The 18194-nt window shown below is 49.2% G+C and overlaps 1 protein-coding gene across 4 annotated transcripts; it reads left to right on the forward strand.

Moving 5' to 3' along the window:
• Positions 1-371: 371 nt before the first annotated feature.
• Positions 372-11913, forward strand: LOC138803485 (hippocalcin-like protein 4). Of its 4 annotated transcripts, XM_069987576.1 has the most exons (5): positions 374-498; positions 5827-5996; positions 6119-6334; positions 7911-8114; positions 8521-11913. In XM_069987576.1, the coding sequence occupies exons 2-4, from the start codon at positions 5835-5837 to the stop codon at positions 8106-8108; spliced, it is 576 nt and encodes a 191-aa protein (XP_069843677.1). In that variant the 5' UTR covers positions 374-498; positions 5827-5834; the 3' UTR covers positions 8109-8114; positions 8521-11913. The 4 variants fall into 4 exon arrangements, with proteins under 4 accessions (XP_069843679.1, XP_069843677.1, XP_069843676.1 ...); XM_069987575.1 differs by having other exon boundaries at positions 375-498; positions 5809-5996; positions 7911-11913; XM_069987574.1 differs by having other exon boundaries at positions 375-498; positions 7911-11913.
• The last annotated feature ends 6281 nt before the right edge of the window (positions 11914-18194 follow it).

The raw sequence follows: 18194 nt of genomic DNA on the forward strand, positions 1-18194 counted from the left end.
GCTGGGACCCAGGAAAGGAAGGCTTAGAGATTCGGCGGTGGTTCTTCCGTTTCTATAGTAACGGTGCGATTGTTTTTGTGAATCCACTTCAGTCATCGGTACTTTTTGCCCCAGACCATGGCCGGAGCTCTGAGTCTCAGAGTTGGGGGGAAAGATGAGGGGGTGGGGAGGGACAGTCCTCCCCACGTCCAGGAGACTCCGGGAGGGTTAGGAGGGTGGGCGGGAAGCACCCCTGTGGCTGGGCCTCACTGGCCGCCCCATCCCCACCTGAAAGCGCGCCTGCCACTCAGCACCAGAGGAGCCAATCCACAGCAAACTCCCTGCGATGGGGCGGGGCTCATGCAAATCGGTCGCCTGTGAGAGGCACATAGTGATACAAGAGCTGGGAGGCGTCTCAGGCGCGGACCTTGTAGAGCACAGCCTCCCGCCCGCGAGCCAGCTCCATCCCCGCGGTCTGCCGAGGCTCGGAGCCGTCCAGCAACCGGCCAGCGGCCTCAGGTAACGCGGGTGGGGCTGGATCCTAAGAGCAACCCAGCAGGGCGGAACCCAGGTCCCCTCTCCCGCCCCCCCCACTTCCAATCCTTAGCTCCTAGCCCTTGCTCCATCATTCCCCCCCACTCTGGGTCTGTCCTAGACAGCAGGATCTGGAGGCCCCGTCCCTGGGCAGGGTTTTCATCCACTTCAGGTAGGGTCCCCAAGTCCAGGGAAGAAGGTACAATCCCCTTCTTAGCCTCAACACAGGTAAGAACAACCAACGCTCTCCTCCCGCCCACCCCACCACCCCCCCGCCCCTGAGGGTACAGTGCCCGCTGGAGCTAGAGGAGACATCACTCCCCCTCCCTCCTGTTGCCTTTGGAGATGGGTAGTCTCAGCCAAGGCATCCTCCCACCCAGATAACCCACACCCACCCCAGCAGTTGGCAGGACAGGGGACCTTGGCCTCCAAAGACAGTCCTACTTCATTGTCTCCACTTCCCACACCTCAAGCTGACACTCAGAGCATACCTGAGGGATGGATGACAGCCCCCCTCCCACTGAAAGATTTCAACTCATAGACACCCCACAGCTAGGCAGAACCCCAAATTTGGTCTCTTTTTGTACTGACTAGAGGATAAAGCAGGAACTAGCCAGCAGACCACCTATGTACCCTGTTAGTGGCTATCAAGGTTCCAGCCTCCACACCTACTTCCTCCCCCCTTCACTTCTTACTGCTAAAGCACCAGTCCACCTCTTTTAACCCTTACTGTTCTGACCTTCTTGTGCCAGTTGCTCCCTCTCTCCCATCTTCCTGCTGTTCCTCCCTGAATTGTACTAAAGCTCCATGTGGACAGTATAGTTCTTTTCTCTAAGGTGGCCTAAGCCTGGAAACAGAAGTGGGTGAAAATCTTATCTTTGTCTCCGAGGCTATTTGGCTTTGGCCACATCTTTTCCTTCTCTGGTTCCTCGTGAATGGGGAAGAGAGCTGGACAGGATGGTATAGAACTGGATGAAATGGTCATGCACAGCCTTCCGATACAGACACACTCACTGGTTGAATGCTTATGGGAAGACAGAGCTCTGAACTTTTAGGACATTTCAGAGTGGGGCTCCAGGGGAGTTTCAGCCCACAGTGAAGAAACATTGCTTCTTATCCAGGCCTTGATACAGGCCACCCCTCCTTCAGGCTCCTGTTCTTAGGCATCTCTCCTAGACCACCAACCCACCCTGGTATAGATGCTCCAAGTTAGAGGTGGTCAACAGGGCTCACCTTTTGTCAACCCTGCTCTCATTAAAGATGGGGAGAAGATCTGGTTGTTATTTCTGCTGCTTGGAGAAGAGCAAAGGGAGGAGAGGAAAAAGAAAATCTCTTGACCAGGGAGCTGTTGTCACCATGGCAACTGCCTCAGCACCAGTTCCTCCGAAGCTGGGCGAGAGTGTGGGATTATTGCCTTTTTCAGTCCCTCCCACCCTCACTGCTACCTCTCCACTCAAAGCCCACAGCCTTGCACCTTCTAGAAAACCCCCTTGAGCAGAGAGAGCAGAGGTTTTGTGCATGGTATAATGTCAGCTCCTTCTCAGCGGGAGGACAGCCCTCCAGAGGCTACTACTTCAACAGAACATGCCCCCAGCTACATTCTGGCCTTCCTTTTGTTGCTGCTGGACTCTAGTTGACCTTGGGTGAACTCTTTCTTTCCCTGGCTCTTGATTCCATTGTCTGTGAAGTGGTTGTGATAGAAAGGAAGCACAGATAAACAAAGCAAAGTGTGTGTGGGGGGGGGCAGACACTGCTCCTCACACGGAATCTTTGAGACATTCACTGAACATGGCCGAGTTCTAGGCTCTGACTGTGGCTTTCTGCAGGATGCTCCTGTGCTGGCACCAAGGAGAGAAGGAGCCAGTGGGCAGACTCAGAAACAATGGCACAAGCACTTTTCTCACTATCCACATGTTTGAAAGCAGTCTGGGCCTTGTTAGGAGAAGAAAGCTCCTTTTGCCATTGAGCAAAAAGAGTTAGAGAACCCCTGGCTCTGGCAGAGGTTGAATGAAAAGGCCTCTGCTGGAATCCTAGAACAAGTGAGGGTCAGAGAACTATGTATTTTGGGAGTTCCATGTGGTTTAACTGTGCCCAAAGTTTTGAGCTGTGCTGCTTGGCTAACTAATCAGACTGATTATAAGCAACCAGAAGAGAAGGAATGGGCAGGAAAGGAAACTAGCTGAGCAGGTAGGTGAGGTGCATTCTGACTGTGAGAAGACTGACTCGAGAGGAGGAACAGGTATCCATGAGGAGAGCAGTGAGAAGTTAGACTAGACTAGATAGATAGCACCTTCAGATCAGATTCTAGAATATTCTGGAGTTTCAGGTGGCTGACAAGTATGACCATCTCTACCCAACACTGTAGTTGACAGGAATAGGGGCAGGGATAAATCCCCTTGGAATAGAGGAATCAGAAGAAAGGCACTTCCTGTGAAGGAGATGAGCCCCATAGGCCTGGGCCTGCCTTGATTTCAGCCCCTCTAGCTGTGCCTTGGCCACAAACATAGTGTAGGTTCTAGGAATTTGTCAACAGAAACTACAGGATTCAATGGCAAGTTGGACTTGGACAGTGAAAAAGGAAAAGAACATGTATATGTCCAGCTCCTGGGATGAGGGAGAAGATGAAGGGGTGTTGGAGGCAAATTGTCCCAGGTTGAGGGTGAGCCTAGCTGCTCACATGCTTATTTAGAGGTGCCACTGGGCACACGCATCAGAGACCGTGGCTTGGTACTCAAGTAAAATGGTCCCACAAAGGCCAAAGGAAGATCAGAGTTATTTTTTCCCAGCAGGCAGGTGTGGGTGGAGAGAGACTTTTCTAAGCAAGAGTAGCCATGGGTGGAGCTGTGGCTCAAGTGGTAAAGTGCTAGCTTTGAACACAAAAGCCCAGGGACAGCACCCTGACCCTGAGTTCAAGCCTCAGGACCGACACCAAAATAAATCAATCACCAGCCATCAGGGCTGAACATAACAGTTTAAAAAAATGTAGCCATGATGTGTAGAGGATTGTCTAGGCAGGCGGCGGAGATTCACCCTGGTGATTATCAGGACCCCTCTACTGACCTTCTGGGTACCTCCAAGCCACTGTTCTCCTTTCTTTCCACTTCAGTTTTCACTAAAATAATATGCTCCAAGGGCACTGCTGACTTTGACCTTGTTACTAAGAGCAATAATGGAGATAAGGAGAAAGTGGAGGGGGCTGGGACCAAATAGGGACCGGTAACAGGTGAAGGCCCCAGGAAACAAAGTGTGAGGAAGACAGAGTAGGGCAGGGAGGAGAACGGGGGTAAAAAGAGAGGGCCACACAGACACCACGACACACACAGACGTGTGCATGCTGACAGATTTGCAGCCTCACACTCTGACACCCTCCCACACACAGACCCAGCCCTTCATGCAGACACGCAGGCACATCCCACAAAAGACACTGCAGGAGAGGCTCTGCCTTCCCCCATCAGCCACCTCTGCCTCCCGCTTCTGCTGCTTCCTTGCAGATACCCGGGGCCTACAGAATCTTGGGCTTGGGGAGGGGCTAGCTGGGATACACCCTATCTCCTGCCTCTTCCCCAGGTCCTTGAAGGTGGTATATTTCTCTCTCCCTGGCTTCTCGCAAGAGGATCAAATTCCTGATTGTCTGAGTGCACAGTTCCATGATCTTCCTCAAGGCCCTGTGGAGGAACGAAAGACTCAGGGATATACAATATCCTGTACTTAGCTTAAGGCACATGGAAACAAGCAACCCCAAATCACGTGGTTTAGGGTGTTGCCAGTAATAAAGATTAGTGGCCACCACTGGCCTAGGGTCAATCAAAGACACCTCCCAGGTGTCCTGGAAAATCAAACTCTGTGGGGGCAAGTAAGAGTGTCCATCCAGCCTCTTGTCTTTCTAGCCAGTACCACCTTCAGAAAATGTTTCTTCTGGCAAAGGCCACTTGGTAGGCTCCCATTCCAGTAATGGTGATCTTCTCCCAAGCCTCCTTTTCTTCTTTTTTTTTGGGGGGGGGTCCGGTCGTGGGGCCTGAACTCTGGGCCTGGGTGCTGTCCCTCAGCTCTTCAGCTCAAGGCTAGCGCTCTCACTTGAGCCACAGTGCCACTTCTGGCTTTTTTCTTATGTGGTGCTGAGGAATCGAACCCAGGGCCTCAGGCATGCAAGGCAAGCGCTCTATCACTGAGCCACCTTCCCAGCCCCCAAGCCTCCTTTTCAATAACACCACCTCCATCCACTCAGGCCCAAATCAGGACATCTATCTGGACTCCTATGCCACTCTTACCCCTAGATCTAGTCATCAAGTTCTGCCAGTGCCCTCTCCTAATGCCTAGTCCATCCACAACCCAGTCTGAACAGGATCACCTGGCAACTGAAACATTTAGCAGCCCCTCACTATTTTACCCACTTCCTCCTTTCCAAGTAGCCAAAGAAATAATCCCAGCACCCAGATCCTGTAAGCACTTTGTAAGTGTAGTGGAATGAACTCTAGCATCAAAGCCCTTGCTTTGAACAGAACCTGGAGGTTCTGTTCCTATGGGTGAAGTCCGATCTCCTTGGCCTGGGTGGAAGGCCCTTTGTAGTCAGTCCTCTGCCTGGGACCAAAGATGAGTTATTGTATTGGCTTGTATTAACTTTATCGTCACCCCTAGCAAACACACTTATAGTGGGCCTCAATAGATGCTCAGGGAGTTAATGAGTTAATGAAAAGCAGAATGTAATCAGGGTCATCAGTGCTCCAGGTTAAGATTTCTACTTAGATAAAGGAGAGCTTCCTGCTGGAGCAGCCCTGGAAAGCCTTGAAAGAACTTGAGAGACAGTATCTTAGGAATGCCTGAGGAACCTTCTGCCTTCGGTTCCTGGTATGAGTAGAGCCTAGCTAGGAAGGAGGGGGCTGAGTGTAGAATTGTAGAACCTGAGGAAAGTAGAGGAGAGAAGAGGATGAAGGGGTATGCTGCAGCACTAGTCACCGAGAGGGTGCTGGGCATCATCTCCTGTGAGGAGGGGGTCTGTTCTGGGCAGCAGGATGTTGTGAGGAGAGGCCCTGTTTTGGGGGAGTGTCTTGAGAAGGGATGGACTGTCTTATGTATGGGGAGAGGCAAGGCTGATTTCTGTGGAAGGAGGTGGGTGAGGGAAAAAGTGCCCTGCTTAGCAGTGGAGAGTCTTGTCTGGGTGGGAACCCAGAAGAGGAGATCTGGAAGGAGGGATTCTGGTGATGTGAGCATCAGCTCACTAGGAGAGGTGGAGGAAGGGGAAGAGGGGGACTTGGGGAACCACTATTGAGACAGGAATTTGCTCTGGGCCTTGTTGAGGGAGCTCCCTGTCTCCAGGCCCTGCAATGGGGAAGACCAATAGCAAGCTGGCCCCTGAGGTGCTGGAGGACCTGGTTCAGAACACGGAGTTCAGCGAGCAGGAGCTGAAGCAGTGGTATAAGGGCTTCCTGAAGGACTGCCCCAGCGGCATCCTCAACCTCGAGGAGTTCCAGCAGCTGTACATCAAGGTGCGCAGCAGGGTCCTGGGGTATCCAGGTGCCACCATGGGACAGGGAGGCGGAGGCACTGCAGGAGGATGAGGGGGGTGGTGAGGTTGCAGCTTCACCCCAACTGCCCATGCTTGCCTCAGTTCTTCCCCTACGGCGATGCCTCCAAGTTTGCCCAGCACGCCTTCCGCACCTTCGACAAGAATGGAGATGGCACCATCGACTTCCGGGAGTTCATCTGTGCCCTGTCTGTCACCTCCCGGGGCAGCTTCGAGCAGAAACTTAACTGGGCTTTTGAGATGTACGACCTGGATGGGGACGGGCGCATCACGCGCCTGGAGATGCTGGAGATCATTGAGGTGCGGTAGGAATCGGGGCCTGCCAGGACATGGTGGCTGCCCCTGTCCCCTGGGATTCTGGGAGCCTCCTGGCTGCTCCTGAGCTCTTCCCCATACACCAGCTCCTAGGATCCAAATGCAGGCCCACTGCTCAGTGTTTTTCCCCTGGGGTAGACACGGTCAAAAACCCTATTTCTCAGATGAGGAAAGGATAAGAAGTAGAGGTTGATTTAAATCAAGGGAGCTGATTCCAGAGCCCAAGTGTACCAGTTCAGGAAACTCTAGAAATAAGTATTGGCCAGACACCAGTGGCTCATGCCTGTAATCCTAGCTACTTAGGAGGCTGAGATATAAAGGATCAGAGTTCAAAAACAGCCAAGGCAGAAAAGTCTGTGAGGGTTATCTCTAACCAGCAAAAAGCTAGAAATAGAGGTGTGGCTCAAGTGGTAGAGGGACAGCCTTGAGAAAAAAGCTAAGGGATAGTGCCCAGGCCCTGAGTTCAAGCCTCAGTACTAGAACACACACACATACACACACACACACACACACACACACACACACACACAAACACACAGATGAGAGAGAGAGAGAGAGAGAGAGAGAGAGAGAGAGAGAGAGAGAGAGAGAGAGAAAGGGATGAAAGGAAAAGAAAAGGCAAGTGTTGACTTTGATGTGTAGGACATTGTTTAAAGTTCCTGCTTTCATCATTCTTTCTGAGAAAGAAATAATCCCATGCCTTGGCAGGCAATAGAAAAATAAATGAGGGGAGGGGAGAGTGAGTGATGGAGGAAAAATAATTTTATATAAGGTGGAAATGAGGATCAGCTTTAATAAGGTGAGGGAGCTAACCCTAGATGCGATTAGAGGACGCATAAATGCTGGAGATTGAGTTTGCAGGGTTCAAGGAGGGCCCTAAGGCAAGGGGAATAGAAGAGAGTGTCCCCAACCTGGTTTGGTAGGGAGCCAGGAGCCCCATCACTCAGCATCTCAGCCTGGGGAGGAGGCTTTGAACTTATCTGGGTATGAATAGATGACTGCAGGGAGGGAGCACTGCAGATGCAGGAGGACCAGTGAGGAAACTTACATCACAGTGCAGGTCAAAGCTGGTAGAGGCTGAGATAGTGAATAAGCTATTGAAGTGGTAGGAAGCAGGTGGCTATGGGATCTACTGCAAAGTTAAAGCTGATAAGTGGATGGTAAGATGGTGGGGGAGACAAGAATGGCAAGAGAATAGGCCATGGTGGTGCCTATCTGTAATCTCAGCACTTGGGAGGTTGAGACCAGAGCATGGGGCATTCTAAGCTAGCCTGGACTGTATACATAGTGAGATAACCCCTCCCCGCAAATGACATGAGGTTTCAGTCAGAACAATAGCAGAATGAAGTTGTTGCTTATTGAGAGGGAATGCCAGAGGAAGAGAAGGCAAGGAGTGAAGACTTGGGCTTGAGACTTGATTAATTCAATGCACTCATTAAATAGCCAGTCTTAATTACCATATATCACCTTCCAGTATCCTCACCACCTCCTGGTATTCCTCCCACCCCAGATCTTTTTATCCACTGCCTTTTGCTCACACCCCACTTCCTTGCCCCACCAGGCTATCTACAAGATGGTGGGTACCGTGATCATGATGCGCATGAACCAGGATGGGCTCACACCCCAGCAGCGTGTGGACAAGATCTTTAAGAAGATGGATCAGGACAAGGATGACCAGATTACCCTGGAGGAATTCAAGGAGGCAGCCAAAAGTGACCCATCCATTGTATTGCTGCTGCAATGTGACATGCAGAAGTAGAAGCTGGTGAGGGGCAGGGCCCCTGGCCAGGAGGGGCATGGTCACTTCCCAACCTGATGCCCTCTCTGGTTGGCCTTTCCCCAGAAGGAGGGGCACTCCAGCCTCATTCTCTAGCCCATCCCCTTCTTTGCCTTACTCCCTACAGTCAAGTTCCATGAGGGACCACCTCAACCCACAAAAGAGACAGGTCATCAGCTAGCCTGTCATCTCACCCTACCCCTCAATCTTGACCTCCAAACCAACACCTGTCAGATATAGGGGAGTTGGCTTTCGCCCCAAGAAGTAGGGTTAAGGAGGAGAGGGCTAGAGTCTAGGTTTGAAATGCTCTTGATCATGCTTCTGTGGTTCCATAGGTCCCAGTCAAAGAACCAAATCCGGTCTGTCCTCTCCTAAGGACTCCGATCTCTTTTAGGTGGTCTGTGCCCTGCCCCTTCCACTCTACCTGGCCTCTCTGGACCCAGCCTTTGGAGCAATTATTCATTCCTTTCTTCAGCTAAGGATTTTTGAACACTTGTTCGATGCCAGGCACCTTCAAGGTGGTAAGAACATGGTCATTTTACAAGCTACATACTGTGCCTGGTGGAAGTTCATGGACGTAATAGGACAACTTCCAGTGGGTCTCAACAGGGCTGTCAGCGCAGCTGAAGAGAGGGTATTGTCAGGCTGGCTGGTTCAGGTCGCTGTTGCTTTGTCCAGCTGAAGGAAAATGAAATGAAATGCACTTGGAAGTTTAGGTGTTGTGTGAGTGGAAGTTTTAGGGGGGGAGGGAAAGCAATTTTATGTAATACTTATTTTTTTAGCACCCTCTAAAAGAGCTAAAGTCATTTTATTAGATTAAAATTTTCTCTTTATCACTTGGTTTCTTATTTTTTAAAAAAAAGGATTAAATGCTAATTATCGGGGGGGAGGGGGGAAAGCTGGGATCCAAAGGGGAAAAAAAATCTCACCAGGCTTAACAGATATCTCCTTTTTTCTTGTCAGGCTAAGTCCTGAGCTGACACCATTAGCAGTTTTTGCTGCTTCTGCTGCTTCTGTCATTTATTATCTTCTTCAATTCAGCAAGCAACTCTCTATATTGCACTTACTCAGGTCAGATAACAAACTTCAGAGGCAGAAACAACAGGTTTGCCAAGAGTGAGACAAGCCCATCTTGGTGGGCTTGGTGATTTGTTTCTGTGCATTGTTTAGTTTCAGGGATAGACTTGTTCTTTCACTGCTTCAGATGCAGAAGGAGCTAGAAGAAAAGGATCACCAGGCCAGGACCACTGTTTAGGCTTTCAGGCTGCATTTGTTGGACCAATCCCTAAGAATGTACTGGGCATGTCCATTTAAAAGGCTTTTGTTAAAGCCCCCTGCAATCCTATATATTACTCTCTAAGCATTGCTTTTTGATTTGGGATCTGAGCTATACAGCTGCATGCTCTGACTGCTGGGCGGGGGGTCGGGGAGGGGCGGGATCTTGCTTCTTTAAGTCATTCATTTTCCTTTTTCTTCTGTACTTGTGATTTAAAAAATAGCGTTGATGTGCAGTGACAGTTGACTTCCTTTGCAAGTGCAAGTGCACACAGTCTTGTATCTAGGTGCTGTCGGCCCAGGGTAAGAGTAAGGGAATGATTGCAAAGCAGTGGGAATGGCATCTGCAGAAGAGAGATGCTGTTTGCCACTTAGTGCTTAAATGCTCACCTGTCCTACCTCTCCGCAGATCCTCTGGTCCCAAGCTCTATTGGACCATCTTTCTTGTGGCCTGTCCTGCCTGTGACCAAGACACACGGTGAGGCTGGAGAGTTCACATTCTCAGGCAGTAACCAGCAGGCATTTATCCATGCTTTGTAGGATGTTCCATTGCTCTTAGGCAAGGCATGTCATGTGCTATCAGTCAGCACCACAGTTAGCATCCATAAGTGTTCCACATCCTGGCTCAGCTGGGACCTGGACCTTCTGATGGAAGGCTTTTCACCAAGTGGGGCTCCTTTCCCATAAAGATTGAATCTTGCCTAATGTACAATCACACAGAATTCCTTGGCTTTCAATGGCTTGCCATCTATTCCATCTTAGTCTGTCTTCACAGCTCTGGGAGATGGAGTTTTCATGCCTTTTCTCTTGACTTGGATCTTGAGGTTCAGAGAGATGGAATCCCTTGTGCAAGAGTACACAGCCAGGAGGTGGGACAATGCCAAGACTTGAACCCAAGGCTCTTTAAGAGAATAAGAGAAGGGAAATCCTTCTTTGCTCTGCTCATTTTGTGTTTGATTTGTGCTGAGGTTGACTGTGGGACAAGCCAAGTTGGCTTTTGCCTTTTGAAATATCCTGCTGAGAAGTACGTGAGGCTATGGTCTTCCATACAGGAGGAGGAGCTTAGGTAAAGTCCCTACATTTTCAAGCATCCTGTTTTCTGCTTCTAGACAGTTCTGCTAATGGGTCAATGCTCTCCTGGGAGCAGTACCCTGGATCTGATTGAGAACCCAGAAGGATCTTTCACTGTCTTTACCACCATTTTTTTCCCCTAAGAGAACTAGATCTTTACAAGCCAGCAAGTAAACCCTGTCTAGGAAAGCATGTCTGACCATTCCAGTTTTTGGATATATCCAGGGGTGAGATTTGCTGGTCAGGCAAAGGGTCTCATGCCATGCTCAGCCCAGCAGAACAAACACATATTGCCAGACCAGGAACTGGGGCTTCATTTTTCCTGATGAAAAGAGCCACCAGTTTTGCTCCCACATTCTCCTGAGTGTCCCAAGGAGTATCGGCTTAGGAGTCCATTTGGTAGAGCACTGGCTTCACCTGGAGAAGAAAGACATGCGTCCTACCCTGCCCCAGACTTAAAAACACTGTTAGTACAGATTTATGCATGACTTACACCACACACACACACACAATATACAGACAGTTGAATCATTGACATCTTTGAAATCCAGTATCTTCTTATAGCATCTCTGGTTTGTAAGGCTCTAGACTCTGCCTTCTGACATATTCTTCCCTCATTCATCCTTTTGGGCTAAGAAGCTTCTTATTTCTTATTTCTAAAAATAATCAGCATAGGCTACTTCAAGAGCTATTGCAGTCCTCAGAGCTATAGTATAGAGCTTATTTAACTTACCTTTAAATCAAAAATTAAGAAGAAGTAAATTCATAAGCAAAGGGATCAAATCCTTTTTTTCCCTTGGCAATTAAGACAGAGTCCCTAGAGGTGGAAATTCATCCTGCTGTAGAGAGAGAAGGTAGGGGTGGGATAGGAGGAAAAAATGAAAGAGATCAGAAGGGAAGAAGCTGGTCTTCCTAGGCAGGAGAGCAAGCTGACACTGTAAATATTTTTACACAAAAAGTTATTAAAGCAACAACTATTTCCTGAAGATCCACCCTGGGTGAGGCTTTGTGTTGACTTTAGCGTTCCCTGTAGGGGGAACAAGAATTCATTTCTTACATCTTTTATTCATTGTTCTTAAAGAAAGAAATAATTCACAGTGTCAATTTAAAAGCCTCAGAAAAATATGAGACTTTTCTTTCTGAAATGTTGTTTTCTTTTTATCTTTGCCAGATTGTGGAGGCAAGGTGGGGACTCCTGGGATTCATTTCTGCTTGGTGGAGGCTGGCCAGCCCCAGGGCCTTCTAAGCAGCTTGGGGAGGGAGAGGGGCTGGATGGCAGAGGAGGTATCTGATTCACCATGAGTTCCCCAGTGTAGCCTCCCATCCCCTCTAGACATGCTGCTTCTGGCTGTGCCCACAGTGACTGTCCTCACTGTTCAACCCTGTGCTGTGTGGTGTGGTTTATTTTTCCCACTGACAATGAATAAAAGGTGTGACTGTGCCGTGGACTCCTGCTCTTCCCTCATCTGGGCTAGGGCTGGGGAGGAGAAAGGGAGAAGAGCCCCAGGGGCATCTCAGGAACCTTTCAGCCAAGGTCCTTGTTCTGGCAGAGACTCTGGTCACATGCAGGAACTAAATCTAGTTAAAGAGAGTAAATCACAAGGGACAGAAACTAAAAAATGATTGAGCTTCAATAACTGGAATTAAGCCTCTCCCTTCTCACATCTGGGCCCACAGGACAGGATGGGCTCTTTTTCCTGGTCCCTGTGTGTACACACATGTGCGTGCACGTGCATGCTGGTGCTGGCACTGGGTCTTGAACTCAGGTCCTCTCTTGTTTGGCTTTTCCCACTCAAGGCTGGTATTTTGCCATAGAGCCACAGTTCCACTTCCTCCCCACCTTCAGACTCCTTGTTCTCACTGAATAAGGTGGCTATCCCTCCAACTCTGCATCAAGACGCATCAGTGACTGGCATCTCCCCTCTGTCTCATCTCTCTCATCTTCTTCCTCCTCCTCCTCCTTTTTTTTAACCAGTCCTGGAGCTTGAAACTCAGGACCTGCTCACTGTCCCTGAGCTTCTTTTGCTCAAGGCTAGTGCTCTACCACTTGAGCCACAGCACCACTTCTGGCTTTTTCTGTTTATGTGGTACTGAGGAGTTGAACCCAGGGCTTCCTGCATGCTAGGCAAACACTCTACCACTAAGCCACATTCCCAGCCCCTCTTTTTCCTTCTTTTACTCCTCTCCTGAGACAAGGTTTTCCCATACAGCCCAGACTGGCCTTTAACTTAGGATCCTCCTACCTTAACCTCCTGAGTGCTAGGATGAGTGTGCATTACCAGACGTGGTTCTTAGTTCCAATTCCTGAGACAAAGGACCTACTTGGTTTAACTTATTTTCAGGGGCCAAAGGGAGCTAGGTTGGTGTCTTTCCTTAATATAGTGATCTTAAGGCAATGCTGAGCACCAGTGGCTCATACCTGAGATAGATCTGAGGATTAAGGTTTGAAGCCAACCAGGAAAGAAAAATCTGAGAGATGCATATCTCCAATTAACCAGCAAAAAGCTGGAAGTAGAGGTGTGGCTTGAGTGGTAGAGCACTAGTCATGATAGTCACGAGTGAATTAACTAGGAAAGAGTGAAATGCTGAGTTCAAGGTTTAGTATGGTGCAGGGGCAGGAGGGGGGTGGTGGTGTGGAAACAATCTGAGTCCAGATCAGACAATGATATGTGCAGCCTGTGATCAGCACACTTTCTCCAGAAGGAAGCTAACCGGGCACCTGCTGGGACTTTATGCCCTCTCTTTCAAGAGAAAAGCATCAGCCGGGCGCCGGTGGCTCACGCCTGTAATCCTAGCTACTCAGGAGGCTGAGATCTGAGGATTGTGGTTCAAAGCCAGACTGGGCAGGAAAGTCCATGAAACTCTTATCTCCAATAAACCACCAGAAAACCAGAAGTGGTGCTGTAGCTCAAGTGGTAGAGCACTAGCCTTGAGCTGAAGAGCTGAGGGACAGCATTCAGGCCCAGAGTTCAAGCCCCATGACCAACAAAAGAGAGAGAGGGAGAGAGAGAGAGAGAGAGAGAGAGAGAGAGAGAGAGAGAGGGAGGGAGGGAGGGAGGGAGGGAGGGAGGGAGGGAGGGAGGGAGGGAGGGGGGCATCCCAAGAGCTCAAGTCAGCAGCCAACGGTCAGTGTGAAAGAAGGCTAGGAGCAGGGTACATATGTTGTCCTTTGCCCAGATGGAAAACACATCCTTCTGAGAAGCCCCATAAGTATGTGGCTAAGTAGTGGATAGCCTCTTCATACTAATTAGCAAAATATACCTCCTACTTCTGTACAACCACAGCCCAGCATAGTAAATTTAGTAAGTAACTTTCAACCCCATCTTGCCTGGCTGGTCAAGTACTGTAGTACAATGTTTCAATCCACAGGAACCCACTGCTAATCCTGAGATCCTCTAAATTGACCCAAACTTGAGAGTAAGAGTTAGTGATAAAGTGCACCTCACCAGGCATGGTAGCTCACACCTGTTATCCTAGCTACTCAGAAGGCTAAGTTTTGAGGATCACAGCTCAAAGCCAGCCCAGGCAGGAAAGTCCAAGAGACTCTGATCTCCAATTAACTTCCAAAAATGAAGTGGAGCTGTGGCTTAAGTGGTAGCGTATTAGCCTTGAGCAAAAAAACTTCAGGAACAGTGCTCAGGCCCTGAGTTCGTGTGTGTGTGTGTGTGTGTGTGTGTGTGTGTGTGTGTGTGTGTGTGTGTCACATGCGTATATGCAAGAAGTTCGGGAAAACTTCAGGAACAGTGCTCAGGCCCTGAGTTCGTGTGTGTGTGTGTGTGTGTGTGTGTGTGTGTGTGTGTGTGTGTGTGTGTGTGTGTGTGTGTGTGTGTCATATGCGTATGCGTATATGCAAGAAGTTCGGGAAAACTTCAGGAACAGTGCTCAGGCCCTGAGTTCGTGTGTGTGTGTGTGTGTGTGTGTGTGTGTGTGTGTGTGTGTGTGTCACATGCGTATATGCAAGAAGTTCGGGAAAACTTCAGGAACAGTGCTCAGGCCCTGAGTTCGTGTGTGTGTGTGGTGTGTGTGTGTGTGTGTGTGTGTGTGTGTGTGTGTGTGTGTGTGTGTGTGTGTGTGTGTGTGTGTGTGTGTGTGTGTGTGTGTGTGTGTGTGTGTGTGTGGTATATGCAAGAAGTTCGGGGCAGGGTTTGCTGGAGGTTCCTGTTTCCTTCTGAAATGCTCTATTGCTTTGACAAGGATTTCCTCAAGGACACTGGGAGGGAGCGGCTCACTTGGCAGGAAGCAATTAGGACAGAAGAGACTAACTTGGCCTCTGGGTAACCATGAACCTGAGGAGGTGACTCAGAAGCCTGAGAAGTTGGGCTTCTGTTCCCAGCTGAAGCCCTGTGTGGGGGGGGGGGGGGGAGGGGGAAGGTGGGGAAGGTGGGAAAGAATGGGAAGTCTTACCCCCTGTCTATCTTGGCGTGCAAAGGTACTGTGTTGCCTTCTCCCCAAGTCCCTCACAATCTCTCACTCAGCCAAGTAAGTCACTTCCTGCTTTCAGTAATGCCCTCCGTGCCCTCCGCCTCCTCCACCTGCCGTTAACAAGCCAGGCTGACCATGTCAGCCTCTTCAAGGGCTCCCTTTTCTTCCAGGATGACCTAGGCCTTTAATGACCCTCAAGGTCCTGCACAATCTGGCACCAGCTAACCTCAGGAGCCTCATTCTGCCTCATTCTGCTCCCATTCTCCTTCTGCACTCTGCACTTGAGCTACCCCAAATTAATCTCCCTTGTTTTGTTACAGAGGCTCTTGGGCTTGTCTTCAGACACAAATCATTTCCCTTTCCTGAACTATCTTTTCCCTTGCCTCAGTGATTTTCTCAATGAAGCTTTCACAACCCTCCAACAGCAGGCCTCTCAGATTTATAGTCCACTATAGTCAACAAGCCTTCTTGTGTGTTTCCTTATTGTCCTCCCACCCCCTGCCTTCATTTTTAAGACAATGTAGCCCAGATTGGCTTTAAATTCTCCATTTTCCTGCCTCAGCCTTTCGGATGCTGGCATTACAGGTATGCACCACTATATCGAGCATCGTGGGGGTTTTGTTGTTGTTGTTGTTGTTCTTGTTTGTCCATTTAGACAAAGAAAGGAAGGCTCATAGAATAGTAAATCTGGAACTTAAACTCAGGACATCTCCTACCACCAAAGCCATTGCTTATTGTGTTTTCTCAGTCATGGGAATGAGTCATTCATTTTTATTCTCTCTGTTTCTCCGTCTCTCTGTCTCTCTGTCTCTCTCTCCTCTAATTTTTTTTGTCTTTTTTGGTACTAGAGATCGAACCCAGGATGTTGTAGTTGTTAGACAAGTGCTTTGCCACTGAGTTACATGCCAGCCACTCTTTCTTTCTTTCTCTTCCTCCCTCCCTCTGCCTCTACTTCTTCCATGTTCTTTCACCTGCCACAAGAAAGATGGGTCTCCAGCTCATATCACCACTATTATATTCTGGTCAAGGGCCAAGCTATAAGAAGAAGGCAGCATGTGCTCAAGGGTTTACTAAATATAAGTCAACAGGGCCAAGAATGCTGCGGCAGTGCTGTCCAGGCAAGCTCAAAGGCAAAGGGGCTGCTCTTGACTTATTCATCTGAAGAAATGTTGGACATAGACTGAAAGTATTGATTAGAACCTAGAAATGCAGAGCCATTAGGTTCAGGAACCCTGAATCTAACCAGCTATCAAGGAACAACCAGCAAGTCAGAGGGGATGGCAAAAACCTCCGAAGGGTGGAAAGAACCGTTGAGTATCATTGATTTCTTCCAAAGGGAGTCTAGGGAACATTCTTAGAAGTTCTAAACTGTGAATCAGGGCAAGATAATTTGATAACAAGAAACAGAGGCTCACTCGTGTCATCGTGAGTAAAAGGAAATGGATTAGGCAGGACTGGGTTATAAGTGGGCAAAACCTAACTCTAACAAGCTTAAGAAAACAAAGTGACTTTGGGTTCACATCATTAAGAATGTCAGGCCCTGCTAGACCCAGAAGGTCACTGTGGCAACATCTCTCTTTCTGCTTCGATTATCTCTCTGCAACCTATTGTCCTTCCAGATGGGCTTCTTCCATGCTTTCAGCTGCTAGAGGGAAAGATGGAAAGCATGGTTTCTTTCACAGACCCTCTCCTGCACTCAGCTCATCTTTCCCGTCTTTATCTGCTGGTTAGCTCCTTCTGCTCAGAGACATTCTACCCAAAGCCACTCTGCTTAACATTGCATATAACCACAGCCAGCAAAGGCTCCTCCATCCAGGCCTTGACACAGGCCTGAAAGCCATAAAGCCAGCCAGCCATAGATGGAAGCATCTGAAACCATGAGTCAAAATAAACCTTTGCTTCTTTTAAGCTGTAGCAAGTGTTTTGTCATAACGGTGAAAGTCTTAAACACATTGGGCTGCTTCCTCCTCCTCTTCCTTCTCCTTTGCTTCCTCCTTTCCTTCTCCCTCTAATTTATTTGTTTGTTTGTTTATTTATTTATTTGTCGATCATGGGGGCTGAACTCTGGGCCTGGGCACTGTCCCTCAGCTCTTCAGCTCAAGGCTAGCGCTCTACCACTTGAGCCACAGTGCCACTTCTGGCTTTTTTCTCCTTATGTGGTGCTGAGGAATGGAACTCAGGGCCTCATGCATGTGAGGCAAGCACTCTACCACTCTGCCAACTTCCCAGACCCCTTTCTCCCTCCCACTCCCTTCCCCCTTTTATCCTCTTAATGCTGAGGACTGAATCCAGCATAGGCTGCACATTTTTTTCTTTTTTGGTTAGTCATGGGGCTTGAACTCAGGGCCTGGGTGTTGTCCTTGAGGTTTTTTTTACTCAAGGCTAGTGCTCTAGCACTTTGAGCCACAGTACCACTTCTGGTTTGCTGGTGGTTAACTGGAGATAAGAGTCTCACTGACTTTTCTTCCCAGACTGGCTTCAAACCATGACACTCAGATCTCAGCTTCCTGAGGAGCTAGGATTACAGGCATGAGTCACCAGTTCCCAGATCAGGCTGTACCACTGAGTTACACCCCAACCCCTCTATGGGCTCTACAGAGCCTTTCTGACCATGAAGCATCTCTAGCAGAATAGTCCACACAAATTTAGGTGGCTCTCAAGACAGCAAAAATGGAATCTGCAAGGCCTCTTAAGGCTTAAGTTTGAAACCACAACACAGCATCCACGAAACAGCATCCTTTTAGTCAAAGCAAGTCACAGGGCCAGCCTCTACTGAACTCCATGGCTGGGTGGGAGGACTGGTACCATCACATTGCCAAAAGAGCAGCAGGATGGGAGAGGGTTGGGCTGTGACTGGATATGATCTACTAGTAAGTCTGGAAAAGGACCAATCTAAACATACTTCCCCCAATCCTCAGCTTTTTATTGTTGTTCCCCTTTCCTCCCACAGGGTGCTTGCTTGGTTCCTCCTAGCGCTGTGGAGGCTCAGTAGAGCCTCCATTCTGTACCTCCGCCCAGGCAGAGGCCCCTCCTCGATAAGCCAGTGTTGCTCTTGCTTCTCTGTCCCATTCCTGTGCCCCTCTGAGAGATGATGGCTGGGCCCTGAAATAGGTGGTATTCACAGCACAGGGCTCTGTGCCAATGGGGACAAGAGACCCTGGAATTGCAAAACGATGGCCTAAGATTCTTTGGTTCTCAAACACCCTCCCACACCCACCCCCCTTCCATCTTGTTTTCAGAACTCATCACCCAAACTCTGCCTGTGGGACCTGGGCACGTGCGCCCTCTGCTGGCCGACGA

The sequence above is a fragment of the Dipodomys merriami genome, unplaced genomic scaffold (assembly GCF_024711535.1).
Source record: "Dipodomys merriami isolate MVZ:Mamm:240054 unplaced genomic scaffold, mDipMer1.0.p SCAF_34, whole genome shotgun sequence".
Taxonomy (NCBI): Eukaryota; Metazoa; Chordata; class Mammalia; order Rodentia; family Heteromyidae; genus Dipodomys; species Dipodomys merriami.

Excerpts from the sequence above, each read along its gene's own strand:
- LOC138803485 (XM_069987576.1), top strand. The coding sequence starts at position 5,835 with ATGGGGAAGACCAATAGCAAGCTGGCCCCTGAGGTGCTGGAGGACCTG. Across the intron at positions 5,997-6,118 it reads TCCAGCAGCTGTACATCAAG|TTCTTCCCCTACGGCGATGC; the intron begins GTGCGCAGCAGG and ends TGCTTGCCTCAG. Across the intron at positions 6,335-7,910 it reads AGATGCTGGAGATCATTGAG|GCTATCTACAAGATGGTGGG; the intron begins GTGCGGTAGGAA and ends TTGCCCCACCAG.